Source organism: Urocitellus parryii, chromosome 8 (genome assembly GCF_045843805.1).
Source record: "Urocitellus parryii isolate mUroPar1 chromosome 8, mUroPar1.hap1, whole genome shotgun sequence".
In the NCBI taxonomy this organism is placed as follows: domain Eukaryota; kingdom Metazoa; phylum Chordata; class Mammalia; order Rodentia; family Sciuridae; genus Urocitellus; species Urocitellus parryii.
The window spans coordinates 37607861-37627604 of NC_135538.1; the positions used below are offsets into that span (position 1 = coordinate 37607861).

A 19744-nucleotide genomic window follows, 5' to 3' on the forward strand; every position below is an offset into this window, starting at 1 on the left:
ACACCTTGCAAGGTGCCAAGAATATCATACAAAAAGGGGTCTAGTCTCACTTCATGGATATAAAAATTAAGGCATGAAATAGATATTAAAATAACAATCACAGTTAGGAACAATGTTAAAGTGGCGCAATTTATGTAAAGAATGTGATTCTATGAGAGAATTAAATGAAGGGATCTGGCCTAGATTGCTGGATGGCCACAGGAGGGAGGAATAAATATAGAGAGTTAGGGGAACAAAATATCAAGGATAAGGGTCTGGCTTGTACAAATATATGCACCATGGAGCCATTGCTTCTGGAAAAAGGACCAAGCATGGAAGAATAAGTGAGTATTTTGAGTGGGCAACTGCATGTATGGCTTTGCTCTCAGAAAGGGTGCCTAGAATAGAGACCTACACTTGGTAGGCATTGTCATATTTACAGATAATTCAAGTCATCAGTTTGGTGGTTCTAGCAGAGGACACAGCTACAAGTATGCCTTTAAGGGTGAAAGTAGTCTTCTTCTATTGGGAAATGTTGTCTTCATTAACCCACTTTCAGGTAGGTAACATGGAATGGGGAGGGAAGGGGACACCTGACTAGCAGCTGGATCAGCCTAAGCAATACTAGCCATCATCTACCCTCAAATCATTGGTTTACATAAATTTGCTCAAGGAGAAAACATGGAGGGAAAAGAAATGAACTAAAATAGGTCTTAAGAAGCTTCATTATTTTACGGGTATACAAGAAGAATATAGCTAAGGGGCAAGATAGAAATCTTCAGGGAGAAAACATGTAAACCTAGTAGTATTAAGAAATGTTCATAGACACTTCTCAGAAGGTGATAAACAATCAATCAACAAATATATGAAAAAATGTTCAACCTCTCTAACAATGAGAGAAATGCAAATCAAAACTACTCTAAGATTTCATCTCACTCCTGTCAGAATGGCAACTATTATGAAGACAAATAACTAAGTGTTGGCGAGGATGTGGGGAAAAAGGTACACTCACTCATACATTGCTGGTAGGACTGCAAAATGGTGCAGCCAATATTGAAAGCAGTATGGATATTCCTTGGAAAACTGGGAATGGAACCACCTTTTGACCCAGCTATCTCACTTCTTGGCTTATACGCAAAGGACTTAAAAATACCATACTACAGGGTCACAGTCACATCAATGTATATTGCAGCACAATTCACAATAGCTAAACTGTGGAACCAATCTGGATGCCCTTCAGTAGATGAATGGATAAAAAAATGTAGTATATATACACAATGAAATATTACTCAGCAATAAAAGAGAATAAAATCATGGCATTTGCAGATAAATGAATAGAGTTAGAGAAGATAATGCTAAGAGAAGTTAGTTAATTCCAAAAAACCAAATGCCAAATGTTTTCTTTGATATAAGGAGGCTGATTCATAGTGGGGTTGGGAGGGGGAGCACGGAAAAGTTAGATGAACTCTAGATAGGGCAAAGGGGTGGGAGAGGAAGGGAGGAAGCAAGAGGGTAGGAAAGATGGTTGAATGAGATGGGCATCATTACTCTAAGTACATGTATGAAGACATGAATGGTGTGAATACATTTTCCATACAACCAGAGATATGAAAAATTGTGCTCCATATGTGTAATATGAATTATAATGCATTCTGCTGTCATATATAACAAATTAGAATTTTAAAAAAAGAAACATTCATATTCCCCTGTTTATACTTACGGTGTATTCCATGGTGCCGTGGGGCTTCTGAACCACCATCTTCTTCTCTTTTTTATCATGTGTTTTATTTTGATTGTCATCTAAAGAACAAATTATGTGTAAATGAATAATTTCATTGTCAGGATTGAAGATGGACTAAATCTACATTGTATGAAAATCTACTATGAAATTGAATAAAACCCCAAAAATGATACTAATAGAAAAATGGACTAAGGGCAAAAAAGACACACTCCAAAAGCATATTATTCATCACTGGAACTCCTGAATAAATGATTAATGTTAAATATGTTTAAATAATACAAATATAAACAATAAGGTCATGCTTTACAATATTAATAGTCTAAATAGTAATGAATAACAATGTCGAACTTAGAGCAAAACCAGTATAATCACTATATAAATAGTGCATAAATCAGTTCAGTCCTTTTAGAAAGTGATTTGGCAATATGTAGCTACAGTTATAAAAACGTTCCTTCTCTCAACCCATAATCCTCCCTTAATATATCCCAACGGCTGGGCGCTGTGACACATGCCTACAGCCTCAGTAACTTGTGAGACTGAGTAAGGTTGTAAGTTTGAGGCCAGCCTCAGTAACTCAGCAAGATCCTGTCTCAGAATGAAACATAAAAAGGGCTGGGAATGTAGATCAGTGGCAAAGTGCCTTGGGTGGTTCAATTCCCAGAACAAAAAACAAATAAATAATTTTTAAAAATCATCCTAAAGACAGAGTCAAAAGAAAAAGCACAGTGTATGTCAAGTATATGGTTATTAAAAAATATTTATAAAGATAAAAATTTAGAAAGACCTACACACCTAACAACATTAAGTTGGATGATAGATTTTGCTGTTTTTAAAAATGGTTAACCACTAGCAACTGCAAATGACTTAAATTAATTGTTACGGTTAAATACATCTCAGTACATTAATCCAGATATCATAAAACATACACATATTGCCATGGATAAAAAATTTAAGGACAGCAAGAAGGTAAAACAAGAAAAGATGCTCCAACTTGCCTATGAGCAGAATGCAAATTAAAACCAGGTATCATTTTCTACTTATTAGGCTGAAAAAAATCAGAAAGCTGGATATTCTTATGCTGGCAGAAACATGAACTGCTACGAAGAATGTAAATTGTTTCAGTCATTCCAGCAAATTAAGCATACACAGTCTGCCTGCGAGTAGCCTATCCCAACAGATACACATCCTTTCCATGAGCAATTCATTTTATACGTGCCATAATGATCTGTTTCATCCCAATGTCCTCTGAGGCAGTGGGGAACTGCAGGGCTGGGGGCAGTGTAAGTAAAATTTATAGCTATGATCTGGGATTCCAGTCAATAATTAGAAACAACAAGCCAGGCGTACACATAGCAGCAAGTTTACATCAAGAGAAACAGAATGGTGGGTATAAAACAGTATTATTTATGTACATCTAAAACAGATGGATGTAAAACAACCACAAACATTTTTCAAGGATGTGTAAAAATAAAAGCCTGTCACACTGATCATAACAGAATGACATGGAGTAGGGAGGGGAAATGAGGATAAAGGGGAAATGAATGAAGAAGTAAGAAGGAGCCCAGCCCTGAGCCGTGATGAGAAGTGGAATTAACTCAGCCACTACATCTGAGGTTCCACAAACACACACACACACACACACACACACACACACATACACAATCAACAATACCATTTCATCTATATAATAAATATAGGGCTACTGGGTGAGAACTGAAGGTAACAAAGAATCTGGAGAACAGTTCATTCACATAGGATTTACCTGGCTTTTAACTATCTTCTTTATACTGTTTAAAATTAAAAGCCAAGAGAAAAAAATAAAGATGCTGCCATAAGAATCCTGTTCCAGTCATTTATACATTCAAATCAGATCCATCAGAGAACCAGAGACCCTGATAATTCCTCTAGACTAATTTAAAAAAAAATTTTAAGTGGCCATATCTAAATTGCTTCAGGAAGATGGGACTCAGGATTGTGGCTTCTATATCTCTAGATAAGAAGATTCTACACAGCCTCACTTCAAAAAACCCAATTACAATATTTTAAAAATCTTATGAAAATGTAAAAAACTGGGTTGCCTTGTTCCTGGAAGGTAAACAATATAATGTTAACAACATTCTTCCTTTATCTCCTTCTACAGAATCAGAAGGTGGATACCCCAGGCTAAGATTCCAAGATGAATTCTTCCAAAGCTTCCTTTGGCAGTTCACCAATTCATTCCTTTTCACATCATATCCCCATTTTCTCTGTGGCACACTCTGTCCTTCTCACAACATCACAAACAGCTGTCACCTGACGTCCTCCTGCCGTCAGAACAAGCTTTTTATATTCTTTGGTAGGTGCTTCCTATTTCTAGATCCCAAGCTAGGCTTCCTTCTTATCTGTGGCAGCTCCTGGTCCATGCCTTTCCATAAGCTGCATATAGCTATCTTTGGTCCCAGTGGGGAGCACTCTCAGAAGCTACCAATTCAGGAGCATTTACCTATGCCCAGCTGCAAAATAAAAATGTGTGCTAGGGGGCTGAGGTTTGGTTCAGTGGTAGAGCCCTTGCCTAGCATGTGTGAGGCACTGGTTTCGATTCTCAGCACCACATAAAAATAAATGAAATAAAGGCCAATTGACAACTAAAGAATATTTAAAAAATGTGTGCTAGTTGAACTTTTCAGGATGAACTTAAATATGTACACTTGAATTAGTACAAAAATTAATTACCTTCCATTGGCACAGGTGGATAGGAAGAGAAAAATTTCAAAAACACAACATTACAAATAACAAAGCAAACGTCCCTCTTGAATCTAAGATTCTGAAATCCTTGAGGTGTATAGACTGTGATACACCCATTTTTGAATGTCTTGAGCCTTGACATACATGGTTAAATGAACTTTTCAATACAGTCAATGAGCCTGACATCTTTGATTGCAGGTTAATATTTGTCACTGAAATAATGTCACACTGGACAAATCATATGCACCTGTCAAAGCCACAAACCAAACACTATATTTTACAGTTGGCTCAAAAGAAAAAAACAGGAGTAATTGGCAAATCTAAAGATTAAATTTAATTTTCTACATGTTATTATAACACAAGGTAAGGTTTATATTGCATTTTTTTTTTTTTTGCAGTGAGTTATAAAGATATCCAACTAGGTGTCTCGATGAAGGCAACCCTGTGTGTCTTACCAAGGACGAGGCATGAACCGTCACAGAATCGACTGCTTTGCTGTGCTTCAAGATGGGGCTTCAACTCCAGTGTTTTAGTTAAGTGAGGACCGAAGACACAATTGTCCCCCAGTGACCCTGACACCTGCACTTCTAGCCCCAGGCTTCCTCATAGCCCTTTATACTTACTAAATTCTGACACTTTCCCTTGCTTTCAGGAATTCTGAGTCAAATGATGTCAAAGTATCTACTGCCTGAGGGGAAAGTTGGCCAGGTGCTCCTTAGGGATTATTCTAAGTAAAGCAACTAAACCTCTCACCTGCCACACCTGTGAAATGAAGTCCTCAAAGCTGGTTTTGCCCTCAGTATTTCTAATAAGGAAGTACTTGTGACAAAGTTGATGAAAACCCTCGAGGAACAAAACACAGGCCCTTCAGCCTAGCCTGTCTTTTTCTGCATACATCCTAGAGGTGGGATCTAGAGTGGGGAGTAGGAACAGGCTGTCTGCCTTGACCTCAAACCATGTGGGCCTTGGTGTCCTGCCACTTGCCTTCCCACCCTGTAAGAGAGCCCAGAATGTCCAGAACATGAGGCTGTTGGCTCCTGCATTTGAAAAGATGTCAGATAAAAGTTTCCTGAAAGGAAACTTTTTCTCTCTGGGCAGTGGGGCTAAAGAAAGGAAGGCGATCCATTGGCACATCTGGGGCAGGGGCACAGAGACAGGTTCAGGAGAGATCATTTGCAGTCGTGACCTGTGGAGTCTCGGGTGATACTATGACTACAAAGAGAATGCATTTTTTGGAGAAGGTCTGAGGCTTGAGAATGGCATCTAAAGAAAGCTTAGATTTGGTGAATAAAAAGAAGTGAAACTGGGGCTGGATTGTGGCTCAGCAGTAGAGCACTGGCCTAGCACATGTGAGGAACTGGGTTCGATCCTCAGCACCACTTAAACATAAATAAAAGAAAGTTATTGTGTCCATCTACAACTAAAGTAAAATATATATATATATATTGAAAAAGTGAGACTAATAAAAGAGAAAAGCAATTTTGGGGATGGGAGAGTGAATACAGTATCACATAGGCCATGGGTGAAGAGAGGGAGGGAAGGGAGGTGTTCTCTACACTATCAAATGCTGCACAGAGGCTGAGAGGTGGAAATCTGGGAACAGATAACTGGAGGTCACACAGAGCTGCTGAAAGTGGAGGAAACCCCTGAGAGGGACAACAGCAGGGGTAAGGTCATCTGCTAAAATGTAATGGGGTAAAGACAGGATTGGGGAGCAAAAGGAAGTGGAAGTTGGGAGAGCTATTATGGCAAGGATAAGGTTGTGATCATGTGAATATGGAGAAGGAATACAACAATAAGGGTTCCCCCCAGGGTGGGGTCTCATCAGGTGGCAGGCCATGTGAGAAGTAAGTAGATAAACTGCTGAAATGGTCACCAGTAGAGTTTTTGATGGATGCAAAGAGGAGGGCAGCTGAGACTCAACCAATGGCAGGGGAGGGTTAGTGAGAGGCTGGAGGAGTTAGGAGAATGGCAAGATGAATGAACTTCCTATTGCTGCTGTAACAAAATACCACAAATTTAGTGGTTCAAAATTAAAAATAAAATCAGAGGTACTGTCTTACAGTTTCACAGGTTAGACATTTGACATGGGTCTCACTGTTTTCCTTCTGGAGTTTCTAGGGGAGGATGAGCTTTCTTGTGTTCTCTAACTTCTATAAGTGATTTTTCAAAAAATTATTATTACTATTTTAATCAAGGTCTTTTTCTCCATCTGCAAAGCCGGCAGCACTGGCTGAGTTATACTTATGCTGCCATTTCTCTAGTTAACTCTCCTCTGCCTCCTCCTATCAGTATTAAGATCACTTGTGATGTCTCCAAGGCAACCTCATTAATCCAGGCAGATCTACTTAAGACCAGTTGATTAACCTTAATTCCACCTATAACCTTAATTTACCATTGTCATATAATCTAACAGATTTTGGGTAACAGGATATAGATATCTTGAGGGCTGTTTTTCTGCCTACCACAGATGGAGAACAGATTATGGAAAAACACAAGAAAGGAAGCTGAACTTCATAAAGGGGATTTTTGAGGATTCGTAGTTTTTCAGATGTGGCCGATGCATACACTAGAGGGAAAGGTGGGGAGCATTAAAGGATGTGGTACTGGGTAGAGGTTCTGGTTTTGAGAAAAACAGGCAATGAGTCAATACAACGTACATCCAACCTAAGCATCTGTGTCACCGCCACTGGGACCAGGTGAAGTCAGGAGAGTGGACATTAATTATTATTGTATTTGAAAACCAGCAAAAGAGATAGCTGTGAATTTCTTTCTTGGTTCTTGATTCCATAATTTCTACAGAGACATAGGAAGGAAGGGTAGACAAAAAGTATGTAGCTTTTTAATTTTTTTTTCTGTTTTTAATCAGTTATTTGAACAATCAAAAAAAGAACTTTGGAAAATTATTAGGTCTTCCAATTTATTAGGAATCGTTCTGCACTGATCTTATACTTACTTAGTGTGTGTGTGTATTTGTGTGAACCTTTTCTCTTTTAATAATCCATCTCTCCCTACCATCTTTCTCTATCACAGAACCATCTGACCAGGGTTCAGGAGGCTCACAGCACAGGACCCTCCACACCTCATTGTCTACAGAGGGAAGATGGTTTCCATGGCATCCAAATAAGGAAAAATTAGGCAAAATTGTCTTTTTCTGTCCTGTTCATTTATGAAAAGGAGAATCTGTTTCCAATGACAGGCCTCTACCTATACTGGAAATTGATGCTTTCAGCTAAGATAGTTTGGTGGCATTAACCAGAAAATCAGCTCATCTGCCATCTCCTTTATGCCATCAAACATCTTTCTGATTACTCTTTGGCTTAGGGGTCCAAATGAGCTGAGTTCAATGTGTGAATCTAGGTATTTCTGTAGTTGTGTGATATGAAGCAAGTTATTTGGAGTCTTTGTGCCTCAGTTTCCTCATTGTAAAATGCAGAACTATCTTATACTGTTGAGAAAATTAGAAGATGAACACAGTGAAAACCTCAGAGCCTGGTGGAGAGTAAGTGCTTCATAAACATTATTATCATTAATAACAATTCCCTCATTGTAAATATCTATTTGAACAGTTGTGTGTTGAAAGAATTATGACATATCAGCAAAAAGGTTTTATTCCAGAAATGCAGCAGTAATAGACTATTGATATAGATTATTGTGAATTTCTTAAAGGAGAAAAACCTTATCTGATCATACATGCCAAAAAAGCATTTGATAAAATTAAACCACTACATCATATTTTTAAATGAGCAGAATGAACAACAATAAAAAAAACTCCAAGTACTAGAAAATGAAAAATAGAATGAACTTCTTTAACACAATGATGAATTTTTAGTTATTCCTTGATATTCATTAGAAATATCCTTCTCAGAAAGCAATGAAACCCTAAAGAAAGGATATCAAAAGCAATTTCCTAGCTGGGCACAGTGGCCCATGCCTGTAATCCCAGTGGCTTGGGAGGCTGAGGCAGGAGGATGGTGAGTTCAAAACCAGCCTCAACAAAGGTGAGGCATTAAACAACTCAGTGAGACCCTGTCTCTAAATAAAATACAAAATAGGTCTGGGGATGTGGCTCAGTGGTCGAGAACCCAAGTTCAATCTTCAATACAAAAAAAAAAAAAAAGCAATTTCTTCACAGGAATGAAAGCTGAATGACTCTATGACATCACCTCCAGGTCTGCAGTAGCTGTCTGATTACCAAATTCTGCCTAAACAAAGTCTCTGTGAGGCCCCTGCCCTCCAGCTCTATAGAAGAGATTCCACGGGTGCAGGGGGAGAGCTCTCCACCAGCACTGGTAAGCTCCACCTCACTCCTTTTGCTCTTGGGTTGTGCTGTGGAAGACAAAGGCCTAAGAGCGATTCCTGTGAAGCTCTTAAGGCTTCCGGACATGGTATCTACAATCCCACCAAATGCAATATAGAGGCTAGTCAGAAGTATTTAAAGTCATAAAGCAAAATCCGTAATGGAGATAAATTCAGAGACATATAAACACCATGGAAACAGCTTGGAAACCCCAAAGAGAAAGAGGCAATCCCCGCCCCTCATAGGAAGGGCACTTTTCACAACATTGTGAAGCAACAACTGGAACCGTTGATGATTAAATTACTAATTATTAAATGAGGTTTGGTGAACATGGGCTACAATTTGGAGAAAAACATTTCAGGGACCTGAGTGTTTGTAAATGGTCTTTTAAGAAATGAAGCCCTCCTAAAGTTCTTATATCAGAAACCAAAAACAAATATTTAAAAAAATAATAATAAAATAACAAGCCATGGGTGTAGACTCCGTAGGAGAATGCCAGCCTAGCATGCTCATGGCCCTGAGTTCTATCCCTAGCACTGCAAAAAAAAAAAAAAAAAAAAAAAAGTAAAGCACTAACCAGTATCAAGATAAGAATTTGTACTTTCATAGTTTATACTTGGCTTTGCCCTGAAATATCCAGCTAAAGCAACAGATAAAATACTGAAAAGAAAGAAATAAAAATTTGATTATTAGTAGATGAATTCTCTACCAGAAGAACCAATATCATTATAAAAATGTCAAAAATTCATAAAATTTGCTCATTAAAGGGGTCAGATATAATTCTTTTTAATGTGATGGAAGTCTCATGCATAGTAGGTATTCAACTATAAGATATCAAGGGATAAATACAATTAACTTTCTCTCTATATACACACACACACCCACACACACACACATCATGTATATGTATAAAATTAAAAAGCCAGCTGGTTACAGTGGTGCATACCTGTAATCCCAGCAGCACCAGAGGCTGAGACAGGAGGATTGCAAGTTCAAAGCCAATCTCAGAAACTTGCTAGGCCCTATGCAATTTGGTGAGACCCTGTCTCAAAACAACAACAATAAAAATATTGGGCTGGGGATGTGCTTTAGTAGTTGAGCTCCCCTGGGTTCAATCCCAGTAACAAAAATAAAAATAAACAGCTTTATTGAGGTAGATTGAAGTATATACTGGTTAAAGGCAGAGACATAATGCTCTTATACAGGAAATCTTACACTTACAAAATTTCATTTTCTCTTCAAATCAATGTTTAAATTAAATGTCATTAAAAAAATAAAATTGTTTTGGAGAAGGTACACTTGCCAAATTGACAATAAGACTCTCCAAAATTATGTTTAAAAGAGAAATGATGGTAGGAACATTCTACTGATGTAAAAGCCACAACAAGAAAAACATTGCAGCAACATGACTAAAAAACAGGAATTAAGGGTAAAACAAAAGAACCATTATAAATCAGTGAGAAAAAGTTGGCTTTTCCCATAAATATCCTATAACTTCAGGTTAGTGGGCTGGCTGGTTATTGGGCAAATAGCAAATGACTTGAAGCCTGCCCCTTAATTACCATGCAAATTTGTGTAAGTGACTTTACTTCACTGAAGACAATTTCCTAATGTGTAAAATGGGGATGGTATTGGACTCCCACCGAGTTGCCATAAGAAATAGATGAGCCAATTCAAGAAAAGGCATTTGTACTGAGAAAAGCAAGGACTCAAAGAACATTAAAGATTATTATTAAATGGGGTTGGGTGAACATTGGCTGAGATTTGAGAAAATTTCTATCACTCTTGAATCCATGCAGATAGATTCAGGATTTAATAAAGTTGAGAATGGTGGCACATAGCCTGTAGTCCCAGCTACTCTACTGAGGCAGGAGGATCACTTGAGCCTAGGAGATTGGGGTCAGCCTGGGCAACAGAATGAGATTCTGTTTCCTTTAAAAGATTTAAAAATAAAAAATAAAGTTACCAATAACTTTGAAGAAAACTTACTTACTTAAAGAAATAATTTGGTCTTTATTGGTGACACACACTTCTTAATTACTGGCTTGAATGTAAAAAGCACAATTAAAATGTTCAATGCTGTTGTTTAGCATCTTAAGAGTACCTTCTGGAAAATCTAAGTCACAAACTGTTACAGTGGGAAAAAAATGTGTCAAGGAAGAAATAATTCTTTATTTTATCCTCTGACAGATGTCAGGGAATATGTGACACTTCCCTTCCTCCAAGCATGTCACAAGAAATATGTTTTAAAAATTTGTTAGTAGTATTTGATATTATTTAATATTGTTAATATTTTACTAACATGAGTATGTCATAACCAAAACTCTATAATGCATGTGCCTCAAGGGCAGGGAAGTTGTCTACTTCAGGAAATGCTTCACCTCAGAATTTAATAGGACCTGCACGGAGTAGGCCTCACGTACATGTGCAATGAATGACTAATCCAGGTGACTGTCAACTGAGTAAAGGAAGACACAGGTGACTTTTGATTGTTTGGTCAACATTCAGTTTATATCAGCCATAAAAATGAGTGGGCATTTGGAGTATAACTACATATGTGCCCAGGTCTAATAATCAATCCCAGCAGTAGTAAGGGTGGTAGTTAATCCCCTGAAGTTTCAGTCTATTCATTCAAATTATAGCTCAGGGGTAAAGGAAACTCTATAATTACTTTGTTCTTCTGTATTAAGAAATAACAGTGTTCCTGGGAAAATTTAGGAGACACTAAAATTTTATTTAACTTTGACTTATTTTACTCCCAGAGTTGATCTGGGATTTTCATGCACAAGAGAGTAGGTACGAATCCCTCCTGCTCCATGCTGACCCATCGTGGACTTTGGCAAACAACTCAGCTTCTCAGCATTTGTAAAAACAGGCTACTACTTCCTGTAGTTGACCACGGTGAGTCGTAAGTTAAATAATGAAATAGGGCATCTGGTCCATAGGGAATACTCCTCCAAAATAGGTTCTTTCTGCTCTTCCCCATAAGATTGCTTCTCCCCACTTTCCTACTCTTTTCCACCTTTCAAAAGCTCATTTCTTTTTTATAAATGAAACAAGGGCTTAATTTGTAAATTTATACTTTAGAAGAAAATATAGGAAATATAAAAAGCCAGTTCTACCTAAATCAAAACTATGCAGAATCACGGTCTTAGTTCATTTGGGCTGCTATAAGCATATCAGAAACTGGTAAAAACATCATAAAATATCAGAAACAACACATATTTATTTCCCCTAGTTTTAGAGACTGAAAAGTCCAAGATCAAGGTGCTGACAAATTTAGAGTCTGGTAAAAGTCCTCTCCTGGTTCAGAGATGGCACATGCTCACTGTGTCCTCGCATGGTGGAAGGGGCAATGGGGTCTTATTCATAAGGGTTTCACTTTCAGGATATAATGACCTCCCCCAAAACCTCACCACCTAATATCATTACCTTGGGGATGATGATTTCAGTAGATGAATTGGGGGTGATATACAAATTCAGACCATAGCAATCATTTTTAAATACAGATGAACAAAAAGAAAAAAAATACCTCCATTCAGAGAACCAGTGTTTATTTTCTGGTAAATATACTTCCAGCAGCTCTCCAGACTCCATTGTAAATGTAGATAGGTAAGTTTTTAAAATAAAATTGTAATCATGATCTATAAATATGGCCAACCTACTTTTCTACTACAATAATGTTTTGTGAAGAACTTACATGTCATTAAGTATTTTCCTACATCATTTTAAGATGACACATTGTAATCTTCTCTGTCATTTGTTATTTTTATTATCCTGCTACTTTTTTTTTAATGTAATGTCGGTCATTGTAGTTAAATCTTTCTAATATGCTCAACAATAAGGAAACAAAAAATTGTTTCCTTAGGGTGAACTTCTGCAGGCAAAATTGTAGGGTCAAAGCATATGCAAAAAGTACCACTCTTGATAAAAATGACCAAACTGCCCTCCAAAAAGATTCAACCACATTATTCTCCCATCGTCAATATCTTTGTAGTTTGATAATTTATGTTCCCCAAATTCACATGTTCAAATCCTCCTGGTCAAGGACATGGTGATAGGAGATGGAAAGTTTGTGAGGTGACAGAACTCTCATGAATGAGATTAGTGTCCTTATCAGAGAACCCCAAGAGAGACAGACCTCTTGCCACTTCCCCATGTGAGGTGACAATAAGACTAAAATGGCAGACTGTGAGGAAATGGGCCCACACCAGGCTCTGAATTTGCCAGTGCCCTGATCTTGAAATTTCTAGCCGCCAGAATATGAGATCTATCTGTGGTTTATAAGCCACCCAGTCTATGATATTTTGCCCAAACAGACTAAGACAGAGTCAGGGTATTTTATTTTTCCATGGACTCTGCTCAGTTCATTTCTAATTTGGTTTTACAACAATTAAAAATCACTGGTCATAAGCTATTGCCCAACATTTTGGGGTATTCTGTTGCAGTGAAATTTTCCATAATACAAGTTATAGTAAGCACAATACAGGAATCAGGGAATGACACTTGCATGATGCAGACCATTTTGCTTATAATGGGACTAATCCCAGCTTAAGACCATTCAGAGTGGAGCAGGGCTTTTAAGACATCCAGTCATCACACTCCTGTTCCAACAATGACAAGAACAGGTTACAATATACTGTGTTAATGGGAGTCCTGGGACTGTGAAACGACAGGGATAGGGACTGCGAAGGAGTTTCCTTGAGCCAAAGTCAGCATGATCACAGCTAGGTTTGCTCAGGGATGCTTATTTCACAGCTACCTCCTTGTAGGCATCCATACCTCCTTGTTTGTATAAAAATGTGACTTTAGCCTCTAAATCCCTTTTTCCCTTCAGAACAATTTTTTCTGTAGAACAAGGTTACCACACTGTTGATATTTTGAGCTTTTTTTTTAATTTATTTTTTTTATAGTTCTAGATGGACAGTATGCCTTTATTTCTTTAGCTTTTTATGTGGTGCTAAGGATTGAACGAACCCAGTGCCTCAAACATGCTAGGCAAGCCCTCTGCCACTGAGCCCCAGACCCAGCATGATATTTTGAACTTTTTAACATAGGGCAGTTTTTGAAAACAGATAGATGGAAACACCAAGAGTGATGATGTTGAAAACAGTACTTGCAAGAAGAAAAAGCAACAATAGACCACTGAAGCCCAAGAGAGGTCCAGAATCCCCTGCTGAAGACTTTAGTAGCTTATAAGTACCGTGGAATAGAAACTTTACTTTTCTCCCTGGGTCTGCGCATTAACTGCTTGGAATATGGAATGAAGAAATTGGTTACAACATATTTATAAAGACTGTGGAGCAGGTGAGTATGCCATGTAGTAATGGGATATGAAAAACCTAATTTCCTCGTATTCAAGATTCTTACTTTTTGCTTTATTTCCACTCTTATTTCTTAAAATTTTATAATTATCAATCTGAGAATTGTAAAAAAAAAAAAAAAAGTAAACTGCCACATAAATGGGAGGTGTTAGATCTTGGGTTTTAAGAATTATGATGCTTTTTTACATTCATGCACATAAGCATATTACAATGGTTATGTATGTTAAATTTTATGTATTTAATTTTATTCATGTATTTAAAATTATAATTTAATTAAATGCAAAGCTAATCACTAATTCATGACTTTTTCATTCTTAAGGCCTAGATTTTGACATGTCACAGATAATATCTCTCCCTCCCAGTAAATCTGTTTCGGGAAATCTATGACACAACAGGTACATTTCCTGGGGTTTCATTTATCTAAGAATGTCTTCTCTTTAAGCCTGAAAAACAACTTTCACTTACAGCTTTGAACTAGACGTGATGACCCTTGTGTTCTCTGCCTAACTCCTCCTTTACTCCTCTGTAAGTAACTTTTTCAAGACTTATTTTTATTTATTTTTTTACTACTTATCTATGATCTATAAATATTTGCTACTGTGTTTCCAAGCACTGAGTTTTAATTCTACCCTAAATATGGTGAGCTCTTTTAATTCCTATACTCAGGCATAAATTTCAGCTCCTGAAAGCATTCTCCTTGTCTCACACAAAACTTTAATTAATATGTCACAAAAACTTTAATATGATTTCCTTGATGGTCCCACGAAGCACAGGGCTGATTATTTCCATCCAAATAATTTCAACTTATTTTAAACCCAAATCCCTTAAACCCATCCTGCTTGAATAGAAAAATATTTAGTTAGGATTGGTGTTTTTGTTTTATTTTTGGTTTTGGTCCTGGAGACTGAACCCAGGACCTCCAGATGGCAAGCACAATTCTACCACGGAGCCACACTCAGCCTCCTCATTAGGTTCTTTTCACATGATAGTTCTTTTTAATCCTGCATTCTTTGATCCTTTGAGTTCTGAAGTGCCAGAATAATCATTAATTCTGAATAGAAGAGCAATATCATTCTACATTTATGGCTTGACCTATTTGTGTTTAGAAATTAATTTATCCAAATAATATAATCTTGGCTTTCTTAACTTGATATATGAAACAAAAGAAAAATGATGGATGTAAAATTTTCACATGTATGGATTTTAAAAATCCCTAGAAAAAGGTAGTTTGTGTATGGAAATGCGTCAAGGTTGCCACTGTGGAAGATAACTTAGTAGTTGTTTGCGTTCATTTTGTCATGGACACCAAAAATCTATAGAGGGAAAATAGAAGATTCCATTTGTTTTTTACTGTCTTTGTTTTTCTTGTCAAGGTTCTTTTGAATTCAGGAAGAAAAGCAGACTTGAGATGATTAATACAGACAATACAGATTGGTTATCAACAAGCTAAATTCATTGTGCATCCTGCAAACTTCTTAAACAAATATTTGACCGTGTTAATCACAAAACTGGCCATAATCTAAGTCCTTTGTGTTTGATATAATGACCTCCCAAGTACAATTCTCCTAAAATTCCTACTATACTCTCCAGGATTTTTGGAATTATGCTTTTTATATTAAAATATTACATAATCATAATATATTTTATTCCAATAGAGCTTGCTTCCCTCATTTATAAAATTCCTCCTTCTCTTTCCAATCTTACACCTTTATAACTATGTTTCAGATGAAGAACTTCCATACAATGAAATATCATTCGCATTTGTAATATTCTATTCTTATCTCCATGTTCTTAGAAGCACAGAAGTATACTATTCTAAGATTCAGGAATAAGCATTTGTTTAATATAAAAGTTTCTTGACATAATTTTCATGCTACTTCCATATGTTCTGTTGTTGTAAGAGTTATCTTTTGATACATTTAGGAATATTCCAATATACTTTTATCACATTCAACTTAATAGCTACTTTTGAAAAATTTATTATGATAAGTTGTTACTGAACAATTCTTATTCCTTAAGAATTGTTGAATAAATGAAAAAAGGAGTCCTATACATGAACAAATACAAATGAAAGCATGGAAGTGCTGAGTTCACTTGTTCCAGAAGCTTTTTTTTTTTTTTTTTTTTGATGCCTACTGTGTGTCAAGCACTATGAAAGGTGCTGGATCTAGATTGATCTGATGCCATCTGCCTCAGTGTAATTACTTCACTTCCTTTTCCCTAGTCCGCTCTCAAAACTGAAACAAAACATTTATGGCATCAGCATCATGTTGTTATAATGAGGCGATTCCAGTGACTCAATCTTTCCACACCATTCTTTATCAGTATCTTAACTGCTGTGTTCTAGTGTCAAGAGAGAGCAATGAGTTATGGCCTAAGGCTTAAGTGAGGCACAGATAAATCTAATTCAACAAGTTAAAACATAGCTTTTGTCAAGACAGACTTCTTTAGATCAGGCAGGTAATACCAGAGAGGTAGACTGGATACCTACAAAAAGTAATCACCCTCTTATATCTCACTGACAGAACTTTCTCTAATGTTCTTTTTGCAAAGCCCTTGCTTTTACTCTATTATATTATTCAGTTCTCTGTATTTTATGATTATTAACATTTAAAATAATTATACAATATTTAATATGCAAAAAGAAAACAAACTCCCTTGGAACTTCTGTACTCAGAGAAAACTGCTATCAATGTTTTGTTATATATCCTACTCTTTTTAAATATACACATTATCATTTGCTGTCCATAAACTTCTTGTTTTGACTCTCTGTGTGTTCCATGGAGCACTTTATTTACAGATATAAACTCACCTAACACCTGCAATTTATAGGTCTTTCAACTGCAATCTAGGCCCCTCTAGACAAATCCACTTGGTACCTCAAAAACAGCTCCAAACACAAATTCATCATCCTCCTTCCTCCTCCTTGAGTTTCCTAATTTGTTAGTTCTTGACTCTCACTCACTTTACTGCACAGCATACGCTGCTATTTCCCTAAGAAAAACCTGTCCTCAGTGGGCCCAGTCTCTGCCCGCCTTCCATCTGCCTTCTCATCTCAGATTCATCAGAGAGAATACAGTCCTCCAGCTCCCCACTAATGACAAAGTGAAGTCTACATCCTTGGCAGGCAACCGATCTTCCCATTTTCATGTCTCTTCTCCTCCCTAGACTACAGCCACCAAAAGCTGCAGTGAATTGGAACTGGAGTGACCTTTAACTTGAGGTCTGATGCTCCACCTAGTGGTACAGCATGATATCCTGGGATAGGAATCTAAGCCATAAGCCTGGGTCAGATGCTGTGAGGTCAAGCAAACCTGCTAAGACCTGAGTTTGTCATCTGCAGGCAGATATGGAAAGGGCCCAGAAGCCCTGGAATTCAGTGGCCCAGACAGAGGTTTGATCTAAGCACTCTACTCTCCTGAGGAAAAGTCCCAAACCTCCAAACCAGTTGTTCTTGTCATTCCTGAGAGAAGAGGACATGCTCTAATGGCATCTCCTTATTTATTGCTGCCAAATAAAATCACACCACTTTGACTGATGACTACATGGTTACCTATATCTTTCAGAATGTTCATGAAACATAAACAAATAAAAACAGGTATTGCTCTTCTATGAATTTATTCTTCTATTCAATACACATTTAAAGAGTCACTCTAGCCTACAAACACAGAATCAGACAAATCCATGGGGAAAAAGTGGAAATCTAAGCTGGACAGGGACAGAGAGGGCTTCCCAGATGAACAGTGACTGAGCCATGATTCTGTCAGTCAGGTAGAGTTAGTCAGGTAAAGACAAAGGTATTGTTTAAGTCTCGGTGATATTATAACAGTATACCACATTAAAAAACTCTTCTATCACAACAAGAAATCATGGGCAAAACAAGATGTAGAAGGCAATTTTTATTCATTCTTTTCCTCTTGTTGGATATAAGGGATAATATCAACACTTTTAATTTTAAGAGGAAGTTTATTAATTCTATAGGAGTCTCCTTCAATATGTTGACAGTTTATATAGTATACTCACAAGTTGAGATTAAAAGCACCCATTTATCTGAGTTTTGCTTCACATAATCATCTTGGCCTAATGTAATGCTGCAAACCACATGCTCTTAGCTGCAAATTTTTCATCTATCCCTATCTGAACAAAGCCAGCAATGCAGCACTTATTACTACCTTGATGGCAGTACATTTTATCTTTGAGGAACACAGTAAGAAAGTCACATGAAGCATAGAGACTGTTATTCTGGTATTAATGGGGACCAAGTGGACGGCCCTCTGGAATAAGCTCCCTTACTCTTCTATAAGACATGTCTTACATGCTGCATTTGTAATGTGTTCTCAGATGCCTCCTTCAGTTTTCTTCCCATTTACCTAGTAATTTGAGCATGCTGTAACCTGTATGCCATAACAAGTTCTGACTCTGGGTACCCTTTCTTTGCATTCTCTTTGGAAACTATTCCATGCTTACATATGACAAAACAATAGAGGAAGCTGAATGATTTGAGTAAAGATAAATATGCCATCATTGCTTATGCAGTTTCAAATGTAACAGCTATTCTGAGAAACTATATAACACTGTGGAATTTTTCTAAGCTTCCCTTTAACTAAAATGCCCAAGCATTTTTTTTCAATTGACAAATATTAAGTCATATCTCCTCCCTATTCTCTTGTTTAACTGATGTCAAAAATTGCAGGTGCTTCTTTCATGGATATACCTATACACATTAAGAAAAATAATAAACATTTCTCCTACAGGGAGAATAACCACTCATTAGATAAATATTTATTAGCATACGATATGTATTAGGCACTATGCTAGATGCTAGGAATGCAAAGTTGAATGAAACATGACATTATTTCATTATTATTCATTTATATAAGATGTTACATATATAAAGAAGAGCCTGAGGCATGTGGTAGCTGCTCATAAATGGATATTATTGTTATGATGATTCACTTATAAATTAGTCTTCTAAAAATAATTACAGATTTTTAAAATGAAAATACTGCCATAGAGCTACCAATACTTACCAATACTATAATATCTCTTCAGTTCTGTACGTCTGATTTCCTTTAACTGGTTATTTTTTCTTTTTTTCTTCTCATCAGTAACATACTCTTCTTCTACAGCAATGTTGCACTTGTCTGGTTCCAAAATGACTGCATTAGCATCTTCTTTCCCAGGATGTGTCCTTGTGGCTACAGCTGAGGCTGTCTCCGCATTTTGTTTGGCTTGCTTTTTCTTTTTCAATCTAAGAATAAGGGGGAAATAAGGGGAAAACAATGGAGACATGATTTGCTAGAAGGAATCCTATTAATTTCATGTTGTCAAGCTTTGAAAACTAATTAACTGATGCAGAAAACACATTCCTTATAATATTCTTTTTTTTTAAAGAGAGAGAATTTTTAATATTTATTTTTTAGTTTTCGGTGGATACAACATCTTTATTTTTATTTATATGGTGCTGAGGATAGAACCCAGCGCCCCGTGATGCCAGGCGAGCGCATTACCGCTTGAGCCACATCCCCAGCCTGTAATATTCTTAATTACATTTTCTTGGTTTTAAAATTTTCTCATCATTTATGTCGTCTTATGTGGAGGCCTATAGACCTTCCTCAATTATATCCACAATATATGATAAAAGTGTCAGGGCTGGGGTTGTAGCTTAGTAGCAGA

The 19744-nt window shown here is 36.9% G+C and overlaps 1 protein-coding gene across 1 annotated transcript in view; it reads right to left on the bottom strand.

Annotated features, from left to right (window-relative positions):
• Ncoa7 (nuclear receptor coactivator 7) overlaps positions 1-19744 on the bottom strand; it is a 120169-nt gene that overhangs the window by 55384 nt on the left and 45041 nt on the right. The window contains exons 2-3 of the mRNA XM_026381123.2: positions 19099-19319; positions 1700-1779 (exon numbers count right to left, since the gene is read on the bottom strand). Coding sequence (XP_026236908.2) covers positions 1700-1779; positions 19099-19319 — 301 coding nt within the window. The remainder of the gene's footprint in view (positions 1-1699; positions 1780-19098; positions 19320-19744) is intronic.